Here is a 16,786-nt window from a genome sequence, read left to right as displayed (position 1 = left end):
GAATAAAATAAAAATTGAAAATTTCATACGCAGTTGAAAATTCTATGTTCCGTTTATTCGAAAAAGTAACACATGGTCGTTTTTTGTTTGGAAATTATGTACATTGCGAATATCTGCATAAATTGCATCAAACAAAAAAGGTCCAAAATTAGCTTCAATAACTCAATTTCATTGTAATCATCCCCCCAGCCGGCGGTCCACAATAACCCGGAAGCATGTGGATGTGGAAATTAGCACACTTCCACTGTCAGCTCACACCTTTTAATTGCCCAGGAAGGACCTATCGTCTAAATAGAATAGGTCAAACAATCAAAGATCGCCTGTTGATCTCATTATACAATCTCTGACCTCCGAAGCGAACCGACCAGAAAAGGCATCTCAGAAGAGTGCAAAAACAAACACCGGGCTCTGCTTTGCCGCCGCCGCAGCCGCTGGCAGGAAAAACATTCAGAACCTATTTCGGAGAAGTGTGGAAAGATGCGACCTCCTACACGGGTTCACCCCGCCCGCTTGCTCCGCAAATCGATCGAAACAAGACGACTCGATACCGACCGACAGTTTTGAGACAAAAGCCCTTCATGTGGTGCAAACCGTAACCCCGAACATCGGGGGTTAATTTTCGTCTCCTCACCATTCGACTTTTGCTTGTTGAAGGAAAAAGGATGCTGGTTATTAGATTCTGTTAACTGCCTTGTAATAACATAACCTCACATGTCCTACAGAGGAGGCAGATGAGAGCGTTTCATCCCCGGCGTCGGAGTCGAAGCTGTGGCTGAGTGACAACAAAGTTGTCACGGCGACTTGAGGATGATTCGTCGGTCCTTATGGTGATGGCGACCCTTGTTTAGATCGGGATACAGAACAGCAAAGTATGCCTCCTGCCAGCAGGCGCGTGCATTATTGGTTGGATCGTTATAATCGTATATAAACTAATAAATAAAAGAGTGCGACGAGATAAATGTGTTTTGTTCATTTCATTAGCTCGTGCTCACTGGAATTCGAGCAGGAAAAGAAGAAATTATGTGCAACTGGGATGTAAGACCCAGGGAGAGAAATGCCATATCCAATGGGTCAGCCACATACTCATCATTATTCTGGATGCTAGAAATGACTCACAGCAGCTTGTTCCGCTACGAAGAGTGCATAGTATGAGTGCTTGCATGAATCGTACTGTAATTACTTTATTTACTGTTTGATTTTAAAAAACTTGTATGTCCAGGTTTTTGTGAAACTATATAAATGATTAAAACCAGCACCATTGGATTATGAGTTATGCATTTTTGATCACAAATACGTTCGTATGGTTATTTATCTTTTCACTGCGTGTACGATATCAGGGAAGTTGCAAACACTTATCACGTACCTCTCATCGAGCAAGCGATCGCGCATTCTGATATCTACTTACAAGATCAGCCAAGATAGACATCTTCGAGAACGGAGTCCCGGGTTGACCATCTCGATAGCTCGAATATCCCGCACATGATAATCGCTTTCTTCGTCGTAGTCGCCATCATTCCGATGGCTAATTGCCCCTGCAAGTGTGCACATTCAATCGCCGGATGATTAATGGGACCCGAATCCGAAAAACGTCCGTGGACACGCGCATTCCTCTCCTGAAGAGCGCGATGAAATGAATCAGAGTTTCAGGTTTCCGAGAAATCCCCCGACATTAGTTATCCTGAGCTTTTGCACTTCTCCCGCCTCCAATCCTACGTCCACCGCGACCCACGAGCAGGGAAAGAAAAAGGTGCATTTTAATTAAGGATTATCACGAAACGATATACCTTTAATCACATCTTCGCTTAATTCCAAATGCTTTCAGCTCTAGTAGGGCTTTTAATGCGCAGGAATTTTTCGGATGATGATATGATACACCCTCGCTGAACTGTTTCAAATCCCTCAACTCGAGGGATCCCCATAGAAGCCGAAAAACGAAAAACTAAATTGAAATAAGCCAAAAATCAAGAAGATGAGCAGGTAAATACCTACAAAGCGAGCGTGAGCTGATGATGGTCGACCAACCTCACGGGGGAACCCAACAAATCAACCTAATAAATCAATTTTCCAAAATTTTTGAAACATAAATTTACAAGAAGTTCGAAACCATTAAACGCTCCGAATGGCGAAGAGGCACCACAAGGGCATCCCATCCGACGATGGCGAGAAGGCACAGAAACAAAACCGTATCATGCAACCTGTCCGCTGTTCTTGGCATTTACACGGTGTTTGTTTTCCCTCTAATTAGATGATTAATGGTGTGAGTGGTTCGGATTGGATCTGCTGATCTGCTCACTGCGCTCGGGAGCAGTCCGGTGCATCAGGGCTTGGGTTTCCTTCACTGCTAAAACATCATCCCAAGGATGCAGAACACGATTTCGTTCTAAGCGGTGGCAAACTGCATGCCGGGAGACGGATCCTCCCATTTTCAACATTGGCTCGTTAGACGTGTTGATGAGGGATGGAGTGTTGTGCTTTTGGTTTTCTGGGATATTAACGAACAAATTAGGGGCACATTCTTGATCGAGAGATTGATCATCAGGTGTATGTAGCACATAGTGCGTGAAATTGAGTGGAATGTAGCACATTTTTGAAGCACGAATCGTAAAAATCTCAGGTGTTAAGGTTGTCCAAATGATTGTTTTTATACACCTTACCAGCGCGTGAATGGCAGATTTTAATATAGTTCTGCATAAGAACCTTATAGAAACTGTATAACAATTTGGCATATAAAATTTCGGAAGATTTCAATACAATCGTTGTATGGAAATCTTTCAATTTTGTATCATTTTAATCCAATATCTGTATGAAAAGCTGACATTTCTTACAGAATTGTATATGCCAAGGTTTTATACAATTATTGTAAGATTTATTTTTTTGGGGTATAAACGTTTTCCTCTACGTGATCATACGATAATAGCAATAATGTTTAAAAGTACTGTGTATAAAATATTAAACATCATGTTATTTAGAATATCGTCTCATTCGGTATGCGTCACTCCGGAATTTTACTGCAACAATTCCGCCGGGGTATCAGTTGTCTCAAAGCGGAACGATTGGCGTGTGCTAAGTAATCCTACACTCCACTGCTAGTAAAAATTGATAACCGACATTTGTCAGCCGTTTTCTGCCGCACCCCAGGAGGTATCTTCAACCAGACTAGGTTTCTTACGGAATCAACCGAAGCTTCCTTAGAACAAAGCTCAACACTCCGACACCTGGCCCGCGACACAATTGACTTTCAAAATTTATCGCCCGAGTTAATAATCAACTGATAAAAATCTCCCCCAGCTCGGCGACAAAACCTAGGACGATGAGGAACAGCGTTGATCCCGAGCCGACAGTTTCCACAAAGAGAGACAACAGTCATCATCATCGTCGCGTCGCGGATGGGACAAAGCGCGTATGACTTGGAGACGGTAAATCATAACCTGCTTAATTTGGTAGAGGCCGTAAAACACGGGCGCCGGTGTCTTTCGAACGTTTTCCCTCCCCGGCTCAGTCGAAAATTTGTCTCCATCATCTTTAGGATTGAATGCGGGACGAGTCGAGCCAGAATGTTTTACTGATCGTGTTTACACAAAAATTATGAACCGACCATCGATTAAACCCCACGGTGCACGGGTTTTACGATCCGAAAAATACAACCGACGTGAACCCTCTCCGGAGTCCGGAGAATAAGCAGATGAAGCTGCTGATGATTGTTGGTCTGAATCGATTCGATTGGTGGAAAATAGCGCACAATGGGAACAAGTGTGGAATTTGCGGGTACATTCTCAAATTACATAATACTTAGGGGATGGGAAGAAGTCGAATGGACATTTGGTCGAATGGACATTTAATCGATATCAAATTATTGAATGAAGAATCTTCATACATTTCGTCGATAGGACATTTGGTCGAATGGAAATTGGGTCGAAATCGGATTTCCGAATGAATTATCTTGATACATTTAGTCGAATGACGTTCCGTCGAATGAATATTTGAAAGAAAGGAACTTTAGTAAATAATAATAAATAATTTATTGCGGTATTTCAAAATGTAACATAATTATTGCTCCAATATTGTCCAAAGAATAATGGGCTCATAAAAAGAATAAATAATAGGAAAACGGTGAATATTCTCGACAGGATATTGACTTTAACGAACCCCTCTAACCAACTACGATACCAACTGAGATTTTTTGTTGTTTCTTTATTAAGGAGACTTTCAGCCCTAGACTGGCTCGTCTCCGGGAAACAAAAGATATTTAGTCCAATAGACCAACGCAAAATGATCTCCCCAACCGCACCAGTGAATAGTCATTTGCATTGCTATTATCGCAACTTTGAGGGTTACTAATTTGGCTTGCAACTGATGTACGCACCGGTTGTTATTATTTTGATCGTCAATTTACTTATATTGTTTTCGCACCGGAGTTGTTATTTTGATTGCAGGCAAAGGTAGTTTGTTTATTTTTTTCGCAAATTTTACTGTTGAGCTTTAGGCTGTGCTGCTTGTTGAGAAAATTTGAGAATGGAGAACGCTGCGGTTTTATTGCACTATTTTTCCGACTCAAGCGACGAAGAGGAACAATTCGCGGAACAGATGTTATTATACGCACATGGATCATTTTCGTCATCTGGTGACAACAATAAAAGAGGATCTCGGCTAGGAAAAAGCGGAAATATTAACAGACACGCAGTGGAAGGAGCAATCCGATTATTCAACGACTATTTTTCTACTACTCCAGTTTATACCGATAAACAGTTCCGGCGGCGCTTCCGGATGCATCGAAATTTATTTCTTAAAATTTCTTCGGCAATGGAAGCGAACACGTATTTCGTACAAAAACCGGATGCTACTGGTAAGATGGGCTTGTCATGTCTTCAGAAGTGCACAGCGGCTATTCGGCAACTGGCGTATGGCTCCCCGTCAGATGCTATAGATGAATATGTACGAATGGCTGAATCGACAGCTCGAAAGTGTCTGCTTGAATTCTGCTGCACAGTGGAGAAAGTTTTCGGTAATGAATATCTGCGATCTCCAACTCAGGAGGACATTGCGCGTTTGCTGAGAGTAGGTGAAGAACGGGGATTTCCCGGCATGCTCGGATCGTTGGACTGTTGCCACTGGCAGTGGAAAAACTGCCCTAGCGCCTGGGCTGGGCAGTATAAGGGAAAGGAGAAGAAGCCCACAATTATCTTAGAGGCCGTTGCGTCGTATGATTTGTGGATATGGCACGCGTTTTTCGGTATGCCTGGATCGAACAACGATATAAACGTGATGGGTAGGTCTCCATTGTTCTCCAATTATTACAATGGAAAAACTCCTCCAGTTCAATTCGAAGTAAATGGTCGTACCTATAATACTGGGTATTACTTAGACGACGGAATATATCCTCCACACGCAACGCTGGTTCAATCAATATCGTCACCAGTGGGTTTGAAGCGCAAGGTATGTAGTCACCACTTAAAATATCCCAAGAAATACAGCGGAACGGCGACAGAAACGGCAGGATTGACAGTTAACCCATATCTTCTTCTTCTCATTGGCATTACATCCCCCACTGGGACAAAGCCGCCTCACAGCTTAGTGTTGATTAAGCACTTCCACAGTTATTAACCGCGAGGTTTCTAAGCCAAGTTACCATTTTTGCATTCGTATATCATGAGGCTAACACGATGATACTTTTATGCCCAGGGAAGTCGAGACAATTTCCAATCCGAAAATTGTCTAAACCGGCACCGGGAATCGAACCCAGCCACCCTCAGCATGGTCTTGCTTTGTAGCCGCACGTCTTACCGCTCGGCTAAGGAGGGCCCATATATTACATACCCATATATTGTATGTCAAATTTTCCGCTGTTCCGCAGTCGCTGTTCCGTCGAATTGCGTTTGGGGCTTTAGTTTTGGTTTTGGAAAAAAAAAAACTGATTAATCTACCTAGCGGTAATGGTACATTTCTCGTGCATTTAAAAAAATAGTATTTTGGCCATTATTTTTGAGCCCATAGTCCGATCTAGACAATTTTCGATAGGAAACAATGGGATAATATTTTGCGTCGAATGAAACTTGTTGCAAGCAAATCGATTAAGGATAAGTGTCTAAAAAATGAGTGACACTTTTGCTTCATTTTGTTGGGTGGGTGCACACACACACACATCACCTCAATTCATAGAACTGAGTCGATTGGTATTTAACACTATGGGTATCCGGGCCTTTTATAAAAAAATGATTTTGGAATGAATATATTCCCTTAGTGTATATGAGAAAGGTAAAACAAATGCTATACGTCGTCGCACTACTTTTCGTAGTTTTATTTTACACCGCTGCTTTTACTTAATAACTAGATCTAAGAGTATTTTTCATTCACAGTATTTTGCAGATAAGCAAGAATCGGCCAGAAAGGATGTCGAAAGGGCGTTTGGAGCGTTAATGGGACGATTCGCTATACTTAAAAATCCGGCTCGGCTATGGAATAAGAATGATTTGAAATCCATTATGCGTGCTTGTATAATACTTCACAATATGATTATCGAAGATGAATCATATAATAATTCGACATGTGACATCTTTGAAGAAGCAGATTGGATTCAGAAGCAGATAACTTCACAACGTTCCTCAATCGATACAAGAAAGTTCACAACAGGCAGCTTCATTATCAACTCCAGAACGACCTGGTCGAGCATCTATGGAATATGAAGGGAAACGAAGATTAGTTTTCCAACAGATCAGGTTTTTCTCTACTTATATCTATATAGAAATATATAAAGTTTCCAACACCAGTGTTATAGCTAAACATTCTCTTCCGAAGCATCGTCGTTAGGCAGATCATCGTCTTCAGGCTCTGGTTCTGAACCCGGTTCTATTTCGGCCAACTCTCTGGTCTCTTTCAATATTCTTGATTGCTCCAACATATAATATTCTTTAGCGGTCGTATTCAAGCCGTTCAAATCCATCGACATAATCGAATGGTTGGCCAATCTGCTCAAGGCCACAGCTTTCTGTTGGCTGTAAGCTAACCTTTTTTTTGCAGCATACGCCAACTGAGTGCCAGCCTTCGCCATTTCCAGTCCAGCATTAGTTGCAGCGAATCCATGGTGCTTCTTAAGGGATTTACTAGCCTTTTGTCCCATAGGTCGTTTGGAGGTCGAAGGCATATCATCTGGCATGATTACTTCCTGCCTGGCGTTTTCAACGTTTTCATCTGCATACGATTTTCGTTTTGGTTGGGCCTAGGACACTGGGGCCCTCCTTAGCCGTGCGGTAAGACGCGCGGCTACAAAGCAAGACCATGCTGAGGGTGGCTGGGTTCGATTCCCGGTGTCGGTCTAGGCAATTTTCGGATTGGAAATTGTCTCGACTTCCCTGGGCATAAAAGTATCATCGTGTTAGCCTCATGATATACGAATGCAAAAATGGTAACCTGGCTTAGAAAACTCGCAGTTAATAACTGTGGAAGTGCTTAATGAACACTAAGCTGCGAGGCGGCTCTGTCCCAGTGTGGGGATGTAATGCCAATAAGAAGAAGAAGGACACATTCATCAACCAATTAGGAATATGAGTAACAGATAAACAAAAGGACATACCTTTACTTTGTTGTACTGCTGCCACTTCGGAGCACTTTGAAGAATAATATAACAGTGCATCAGGGAAAACGAGGCGTTTTCCGAAGCTGCAAATGAAGTGACCGCCTGTTTTAAAATATCTTCCAGTGAGGCAACACTTTGGCAGCGAGACTCAATTTGAGCATGGTAACCAGCAAACTTTCTGATCATTTTGCTTATGAGATGCTACCTGGCTTTGATGCCACTAGCGGCACGCAGTTCCGGATTTGCCAACACATGCCGTTCCGTGGTAATCTCTATGAACAAATCATATACCCGATCATACATCGTTTCGATACGCTGGTTCGTTCCGATGCTTGCATCTTGCGATATATTCAGCCATGCAGTGCACAGTGCCTCATCCTCCGCTATACTCCAATTTTTTGCTCGTTTTTTCGACGCACTCATCTCAGCTTCACAATAATTGAATCAACTATAAAATCTACTAAATTATCAAGCAACTCTTGACACCACTTTAGAATGTATTAGAATGCATAACAAAAACAAAAACAGCCTATACGGAGCCAAAACAAAAATTTTGACGTTACATTCAAATAGCAACTGCATGTAATTCTGAAATGCATTGCTGTTTCCCGCACCCGGATAGCAACCACCGGTGCGATAACTACGTTACACGGTTACTGGCAAAAACCCATTAATGGGTAAAAAAGTATACATTTTTTGGAAGCGTGTGGCGCTGTCAAAAAAGGGGTAATATTTCAATTCGAAAATGGGTGAAAAAATACCCATCTTATAATTTTATATGGAGATAAAAATGTGCATTTTTTTACCCATTAATGGGTGAAAAAATAGTTGTGATCAAATTAAATATTTTTCTCCTGATGGCAGGAGATGCTCCCTGCTCAATCTAGGTAATGATTTTGTAAGTAAACGACATTTTTATTTATTTGAATGTTACTAAACTTCTATATCTCTTCAGGTTAACTTATGGGCGAAAGAAGGATGTTCTTCTATTCTTCCGTTTACATCGATTTTTCCGTTTCTTTGCTAATATAAACCCGAGTATAAACCAAACCCTTATGGAGGAAAAAGGTATGTTCTTATTAATTTCTTTTACTGTAGTGATCCATTTTATTGAACATAGTTTATGTTTTAAAATATCGCGTTTTATTTATACAACAGAAACAAAAATTTATAAGTCCCCATTCGACCAGTGAAATGGGATTTCGACTTAACCCAAAGAGCAGAACCTTCATCGGAGCGAACAACGGAGAATGAACACCGCTATATATACCATAAGGACCATCCGCCATCCGGGCGGATCCGGGGCAAGCAACTTCAATCAATGGATTCAGATCAACGGACTGATATAGTTTCGTGCTGGTGCAGGAATCAGAACCGGCTGTGATGGCAATAGTATCGAGATCAGCGTCTTTTGGTCGAACAAAAACACTTCAAACTAATTTATGTTTTATATTAATTAGATTTAGGTATGATAACAATGGATGGAAATAAAAGAAGCATTTTTTCCCCTGTTAATTTTAATTTAAAACAAATGTTCTAGAACAAAAAATTAATGAATAACAAATAAAATGCTCTCCCCTCATAGTAGAAAAATGGGTATTTATTTACCCATTTTGCCGCAAATTTGTTTTTTGACAATGGGTAAATCACTTTTACCCATTGAATGGGGAGAGACACTTCTAGCGAAAATGGGTGTTTTTTCACCCATTAATGGGTTTTAGCAAACAACCGTGTATGGTGATCGTTACTATAATAGCTGTAGCAACGCATTGGTGCGCTTGCTCTTAGACGATCCCCACCAGTGCGTAAATAAAGCCAAAATAGCAACCTGTATCATGACGCGAACTCGCACCGGTCGTTGGTAAACGGGTTTGGGAAATGTAAACGCAACCTTCGGTGAATAGCGAGTTGGCAAATTTGGCGACCCGCTCCAACCGTTGCCAAACTATCACACGGAAATATAGAGTAACATAAATGAAAAATGTGCCGTCTTCTGAAAAATTGTTCGGTTATTCATCATCAAAACTATTGTGATGGAGGTCAGTTTAGTTTCGATTTCAACTGATTGGAGGCGCTAGTGCATATGAAATAACCTGATAGATTAGATATCTCGAAATCTGGAATTTTTAGAATATTGGCATCTTCTACAAAGTTGATTGGGTGGTCAAAAATATCATGATAAAAATAAGTTTAGTTTGAAATACAGCCGTTTGGCGGTGCTAGTGAATTGGAAATAACCTAAAAGGTTAGATATTTCGATAGTTGAAATCTTAAGAATATTGCCGTCTTCTACAAAGTTGTTCGGATGATTAAAACCATCATGACGAAAGCAAGTTTAGTTAATAATACAACCGCTTGGCGGCGCTAGTGTATTGTGACCACTTTCTAACTCTAACGGATTTAGAAATATTTAACCTAACAGGTTATTTCTTATACACTAGCGCCGTTATGCGTATGAATTCCAAACTAAACTATTCTCCATCATAAATGTTATGGCTACCCGAACAACTTTGTAGAAGACAAAATCTTTCTAAGTCTTATATAGATCTCGAGATATTCACCTCACTAAATTATTGCATATATGTAAGCTAGTGCCACATAGCAGATGTGTGTCTAGCTAATCTGATCACAAAATGCATTACGCACATACTTATGTTACAAAAGTTGGGGCGCGTTCTGAAAAAAAAAAAAAAAAAAATTTCCTGTTTTTATTTATTTCCGTGTTCGCCTCAATAGCAACCGGATATTCACTATATAGACACTATACACAGAAAAAATAAAGAACCTAAAAAAAAAGTTTAAAGAACTCAACTTTGAGTACGAAGTTCAAATTTTTAACTCAATATTAGGTAGTTTTCTCACTCCCTCTCATGAATGATATTATAAACAAAGAGAGCTGCATCGACCCAACGTATGCTGTTCCGTGGAAGAAGCCGAATTTAAGTTGTTTTCACCATAGTCTCGAGTGAGTGAAAATAACATAAATTTGAGTTGGTGAAACTTCATAGTGGGTGAAAATTCAACACGGGAGTAAAGGCAAAGTACTCACCGGATTTTTTCGCATTTTACTTATTTTTGACTTCCACGCAAGGGCGGATTCGAGTGAAAGGAACCGTAAAGTGAGTTGTTTCGCGGTTCCGTGTAGGTTCCATAGACGAGCTGAGGCGAAGGCGAGTGTTGCCAAACGAACTGTCAGTTAGTGTAGCCAAACGAGCATGACGTCACGATTGCAATCCAAGCAATGTAGCGTGTGACGTCAAATTCACGTGGTACACTGTGAAAATGTGGAAAAACACACTTAATTGAAATGACCCAACCGTTCCTGCGCTCGTCTATGGAAGCTATAATGTCTATTAGGTTCTGCAGCATGACGTCACGAATGAATTCGGTCCTCGTCGAATGAACTTTTTTTGACAGTTCAGTAGTACTTTCCACTGACTCCGACAAGGTTCGAGTTCGTGATTGGTTGGCTGCCCCCGAGTCCAACGCGAAGTACTACTAATCAGTCATCAGTTTGAGGTTAGATACAGACGCTGCAGAACCTAATAATATTCACCACCGGTGCGAAGCATGATTGCACTTCAACAACCTTGATAGAAACAACCGGTGCGAGAACAAGTGCATAAATTAAATATGAACGCATTTCGTTCCTATACTAGACACTCATTTGGATACACATCGGTGGGGATCGTCTGAGAAATTCTGCTGTTTGGGCGGGTCGTATAATTAACGCAAAATGAATTTTTATTCGAGCGAATACGCCGCTCAAGTGTCAAAATCCATTAGGTGAGTGAATTTGATGAACTCATGCACAGGTCTTTGATGTTTTGTCAAATGACAGTTGGTCAGAAAGACATTGCGTCTAATAGATATCAAGTCATATGACCATTTCGTCGAAATTAAATTTACGGCCAATAATTAACGAGCTATGGTTGAAAGTGAGTTTTATACCGAACGAATCTATCTATCTTCTATTCTATTCTATTCTATTCTTCTATTCTATATATCAGCGATTCCACGGGAAAAGAATAGAGTTGAAAAAAAGTTGTCCAATTTTGCTCAAAATCGCTTGGTATGTTCTTCATCGAAAATAATTAGACCCGTATTTTTTTTTATTAGGGTGACCATGTTCGATATAAGGGTTACCAGAAAAATCGCTATCTTTCGATTTTTTTTATTTAAAAAAAATCATAACTTTTGAACCACTGGATCGATTTGCAATATTTTTTTATGGATAGAAAGCTTATTACTTCTAGTTCTTACTAAAATTTTTGGTTTGGTGTATTGGTGAATTCAAATTTGCTAAAATGGTCAAAATATTCGTTTTTTAAGATTTTTTAAATGTTGGACCACAACGACTATATATTTTTATATTTTTTTATGAAAATTCAAATATTTTTACATAACATATCGAAAAATTAGAAATGTTCATCGAGCCGTTTTTGAGTTACATTTTTTTGAAAATTTCAAGTTTTCTGCCCATACACACATGGAATGAACGTTCAGCGATTCCACGGAAAAAGAATAGAGTTGAAAAAAAAAGTTGTCCAATTTTGCACAAAATCGCTTGGTATGTTCTTCATCGAAAATAATTAGACCCGTATTTTTTTATTTTTTTTATTAGGGTTACCATGTTCGATATAGGGTTACCAGAAAAATCGCTATTTTTCGAATTTTTTTATTTTAAAAACTTTTGAACCACTGTATCGATTTGCAATGTTTTTTTATGGATAGAAAGCTTATTACTTCTAGTTTTTACTGAGTCTGAGAGAATCTTAGCTCTGCTATATTGAGGAATGGTAGATCAAATCTCAAAGCTTTAGACTACAAGCAATGGTTTTCTCTGATTACCTTCAATTAAAACTCAGCATTTAATTTGATTATTTTTATTTTTCATAATTCATAAAAAAAAAAATAGCAAAAAAAATAATAGCAAAATTCTTACAATTTAACACACTTTTCTTCATCTGAAAACGAAAACCGTTTCACGATAATGTAATTTTCATTTTGTGGCTTAAAGTAATGAAACGATTGTGTCCCAGAGATTTGTTTTACACGAGTATAACGGTTCTTTATTTTCTTTTCCATTGCATTGTAATCTTTTTCCGAGAAAAACTCGTAATATATTTTGGAATCTACTTTAGAAACAGCCCAAGAGTAAAGTTCGTATGCAGTTGTAATATGATGGCCTTGTAAACTTGCATTTGAAGCGTTTCGCTTTAGAACACCTCCTAAAGCGTCACAAGGCCCTTTTCCATGGCAAGTGGCAAAAAAGTTCCACTCTGCTTTAAGACCGAAGTCTTTGTACATGTGGCACAAATTGAAAGTAGTCATCTTATTTTTGTATTGACTGCCTGATCCATCAGAAAAAAAAATGGATATTTTTCAGGTAAGGTAGCTTTTTTTTAATGATGTTCACACAATTTGTTATAAACAGCCGAACGGCAAAATGGTTATGTTTAGTAAATTCTGCGATTGCTATGAAGCTTGTAAACTTCAAATGTTGTGCTTCATCCTTATAATATATGGCAAAAGGATGGATTGTGCATTGAGCGTTTGCCCAATGAAAACCTTGTATAGCGTCCTAAATAACAAAAGAGTAATTTTCAGAGAAGTCAGCAATTATAATGCAATCAGTTGCTTCCAAATTAATTTTAAGTTGTTTTAAGTAGTTTCCTTGTTGCTCTGCAATAAAATTATGCGGAGATAATTCGCTTAATTTTTCTAAAAATGTTTCCACATACTCTTCTGCATCCATTCGCATTGAATTCATTTAATGACAACGATCTGTTTGCTTCCATTGTTTAAATTCTAAGGAATCGACATTTTCAAGAAAATTCATCAGGTCATTCTCCAGTGTCTGCGTACCCGGGCAATGATCACAGGTTTTCAACCAACATTTCTCTGTAGGATTTTCACAAAGTATTTTAAAAAACAAGTCATGATACGTTTTTAAATGGTTATGAATAAGTTTCTTGTCCTTAAGGGTTTTAAACATTAATTTAACATTCTGATGATAAATGCATACGCAGACAGTATGCGTTCCACTTGAACCAGCTAGAATACAATTTTTTGGGCGGCTGCTGGAAAACATTGAAAATCCAATTTTAAAAGTAAAATATTGCTCTTTGAAAATTGAATAAAATTCACATAAAAGTAACCTGCGCTGTACATGCACTTTTTCTCCTGCCATATTTTCAATAACGAAATCCCTTTTCCCAGGACATGCTCTGCTTATCTCGTCACTATTATAAAAGTCCCTAACTACAGTTAGAGTATCATCGCTCAAAGACAACATATTTACTCTGGTCTCCGGTGTGCTCATAAAACCTTTTTCAATCTGTAATTTCTTTGCACGTTGAGCAGTTCGTTGCGAAACACCGAATTCTTGCATCATTTTGTATGCAGTCCAGGATTTGGGAAGGGAAGTTAGAATCCTATATCGATCGTTTCTGTCAGATATTTCATCAAATTTTGCCTTCATTTGTTGAAGAATTTCCTGACCGTCTCCGGGTTTCTGGGCACCAGCGCTACCAATTGATTCAGCACTCGTTGATTCCAAAGAAAACAAAGATTCTGAAAACAAGATGGAAAAATAACTATTAGTTAGGAGCATGTTTCTTCATATAATGTAATACATATTGTATTCGATTATTCTATTTTGTTGCATGATAGGCAACTGCTCTACAAATTGAGCTACTAGGTTGGATTAGGTAAGATTATACGGAACTGATGTTTTTTCAATTTTCTGAATAATCGAGTACAACTAGTACAAAGTAGCAAATCATGATGTCTGAATGAACAAAAAGAAGAGATTATTCTGCTTACCAACACTAGGAACAGCGTCAATTTCCGATGATCCAGCGGCATTGGGATCGATTATTTCGAAACCACCATTATTGATGTTTGCTGGTGCGGCGAAATTGTTCACTCTAGATGGTCCCGCCACGGCGAAATTATTGGTGTCTGATGGTCCGGCAACGGCGAGATCATCAAGTTTCGATGGTTCAGAAACGGTGAGTTCTTGATTTTCACATTCTATATTAACTGCACTTGGAGCTGCTGGCTCGTTTCCTTTCTTGATAATGCGATAAAGTCGGCAATAGCAGGTATTACAAATGTGGGAACAGCTTTTATCCAATTTTATTCTCCTTTCCGCTGCATAATCATACAGTTTAGGAGTAAGTTTCCTGTAACAATTACTCCAAACATGGCAATTTGAGCATTCGTGCTTCATTGTATTAAACGTTTCTTCAGTAAGGCAACTGGACAATTTCACTGATTTTCTTGACTGACATATACTTTATCTTATAGACCACATTAAATAGTCCCTTTGGGTATCATTTAGGTAGAGTGAACAAGGAAAAGGAGACAGATGAATCATAATCAAAAAAGAAAATACAATGAATTACCTGCATCAAAAATATTGAAAACATATAAACAAAGCAGGTAACCTATTGTATGGATCAGTGGCGTAGCCAGAAAATTGGTCTGGGGGGGGTTTTCTGAAAAAAAAAATTTTCGCAAAAAAAAATTTCTTCTAAAAATTTTGTCTTTGGGGGGGGTTTTATACCCAAAACCACCCCCGTGGCTACGCCACTGGTATTGATCGCTGAAAACCAACCTTTTTGAAAAATGACATATTGCTTTGCGATTTTGGAGAATGAAGTTATCAATAACAACACCAGACTATTCCGATTGAATTATTTTCAACTATTGCGATTCGTAAATTCTTCTAATAAACGAGACCAAACAAACACTCTTGAATAACATTTTCATACTTTTGATTTAATTTGAGCTATTTGAAATAGTGGAGAATAACGTTCATTCCATGTGTGTATGGGCAGAAAACATGAAATTTTCAAAAAAATGTAACTTAAAAACGGCTCGATGAACATTTCTAATTTTTTGATATGTTATGTAAAAATATTTAAATTTTCATAAAAAAATATAAAAATATATAGTCGTTGTGGTCCAACATTTAAAAAATCTTAAAAAACGAATATTTTGACCATTTTAGCAAACTTGAGTACACTAATACACCAAACAAAAATTTTAGTAAGAACTAGAAGTAATAAACTTTCTATCTATAAAAAAATATTGCAAATCGATCCAGTGGTTCAAAAGTTATGATTTTTTTAAAAATAAAAAAATTCGAAAAATAGCGATTTTTCTGGTAACCCTATATCGAACATGGTCACCCTAATAAACATACCAAGCGATTTTGAGCAAAATTGGACAACTTTTTTTTTCAACTCTATTTTTTTCCCGTGGAATCGCTGTATATATATATATATATATATATATATATATATATATATATATATATATATATATATATATAAAACAAAGTTGGCATTTGTACGAGCGCGCATCACTCAAGAATAGACAGCCCAATTTTTGCTAGTTTATATTCGTTTTCTTCTTCTTTTTACGAGGAAAAATGTTATGATGAAGTTGGAATGCTTTGCAAATCAAAACTCAATCTTTTCGATGAAATGGTTTTTCCTACAATCATAAGACATTATTCTGAAGAACCGATGTGTTTTCTAAATAAATTTTGGAAACAATAAAATTGTATCAGAAAATTGATCAATTTTTGGCGAGACAAAGTTCGCCGGGTCAGCTAGTTATTGTATAAATATTGATTGAAAGGAAAAGTATCAATGAAAAGAATAAGACAAGCATTTCAATTCGACATATACCCTTTGGACGAAATGTCATTTAACCAATGCAGGGGCGTAGCCAGAAAATTGGTCTGGGGGGGGTTTTCTGAACACATTTTTTTTTGAAAAAAAAAATTTCTTCTAAAAATTTTGTCATTGGGGGGTGGGGGGGTGGTTATGCCCAAAACCACCCCCCTGGCTACGCCACTGACTTCCACAGTTATTAGCTGCGAGGTTTCTTAGCCAAGTTACCATTTTTGCATTCGTATATCATGAGGCTAACACGATGATACTTTTATGCCCAGGGAAGTCGAGACAATTTCCAATCCGAAAATTGTCTAGACCGGAACCGGTAATCGAACCCAGCCACCCTCAGCATGGTCTTCTCAGAAGTTACTTGGGAAAATATCCAAAAAATAAAAAACCGATTTCTATATTGAAAAAAAAAATAGTTTAAAAAAATAAAATCAATATTACAAAAAAATCAGTTTTAAAATTTAAAATCGATATTACAAAAAAGGGGCCCTCCTTAGCCGTGCGGTAAGACGCG

The 16,786-nt window shown here is 38.4% G+C and overlaps 2 protein-coding genes across 2 annotated transcripts; one reads left to right on the top strand and one right to left on the bottom strand.

The window, feature by feature from the left end:
* Positions 1-4,512: 4,512 nt before the first annotated feature.
* Positions 4,513-6,697, top strand: LOC134221601 (uncharacterized). The gene is made up of 3 exons (XM_062700790.1): positions 4,513-5,433; positions 6,354-6,543; positions 6,579-6,697. The coding sequence occupies exons 1-3, from the start codon at positions 4,513-4,515 to the stop codon at positions 6,695-6,697; spliced, it is 1,230 nt and encodes a 409-aa protein (XP_062556774.1).
* A 75-nt stretch (positions 6,698-6,772) lies between these two features.
* Positions 6,773-14,883, bottom strand: LOC134221600 (uncharacterized). Its single transcript, XM_062700789.1, has 3 exons — positions 14,399-14,883; positions 13,721-14,146; positions 6,773-7,185 (listed from the first exon to the last, which is right to left on the bottom strand). Exons 1-3 carry the CDS (start codon positions 14,805-14,807, stop codon positions 6,773-6,775), a joined length of 1,248 nt encoding a protein of 415 aa, XP_062556773.1. The 5' UTR covers positions 14,808-14,883.
* Positions 14,884-16,786: the final 1,903 nt, after the last annotated feature.

The sequence above is a fragment of the Armigeres subalbatus genome, chromosome 3, assembly GCF_024139115.2.
Source record: "Armigeres subalbatus isolate Guangzhou_Male chromosome 3, GZ_Asu_2, whole genome shotgun sequence".
Classification (NCBI taxonomy): Eukaryota; Metazoa; Arthropoda; class Insecta; order Diptera; family Culicidae; genus Armigeres; species Armigeres subalbatus.
The sequence above is the reverse complement of the archived record's forward strand: the minus strand, read 5'-3'. Positions and strand labels throughout refer to the sequence as shown.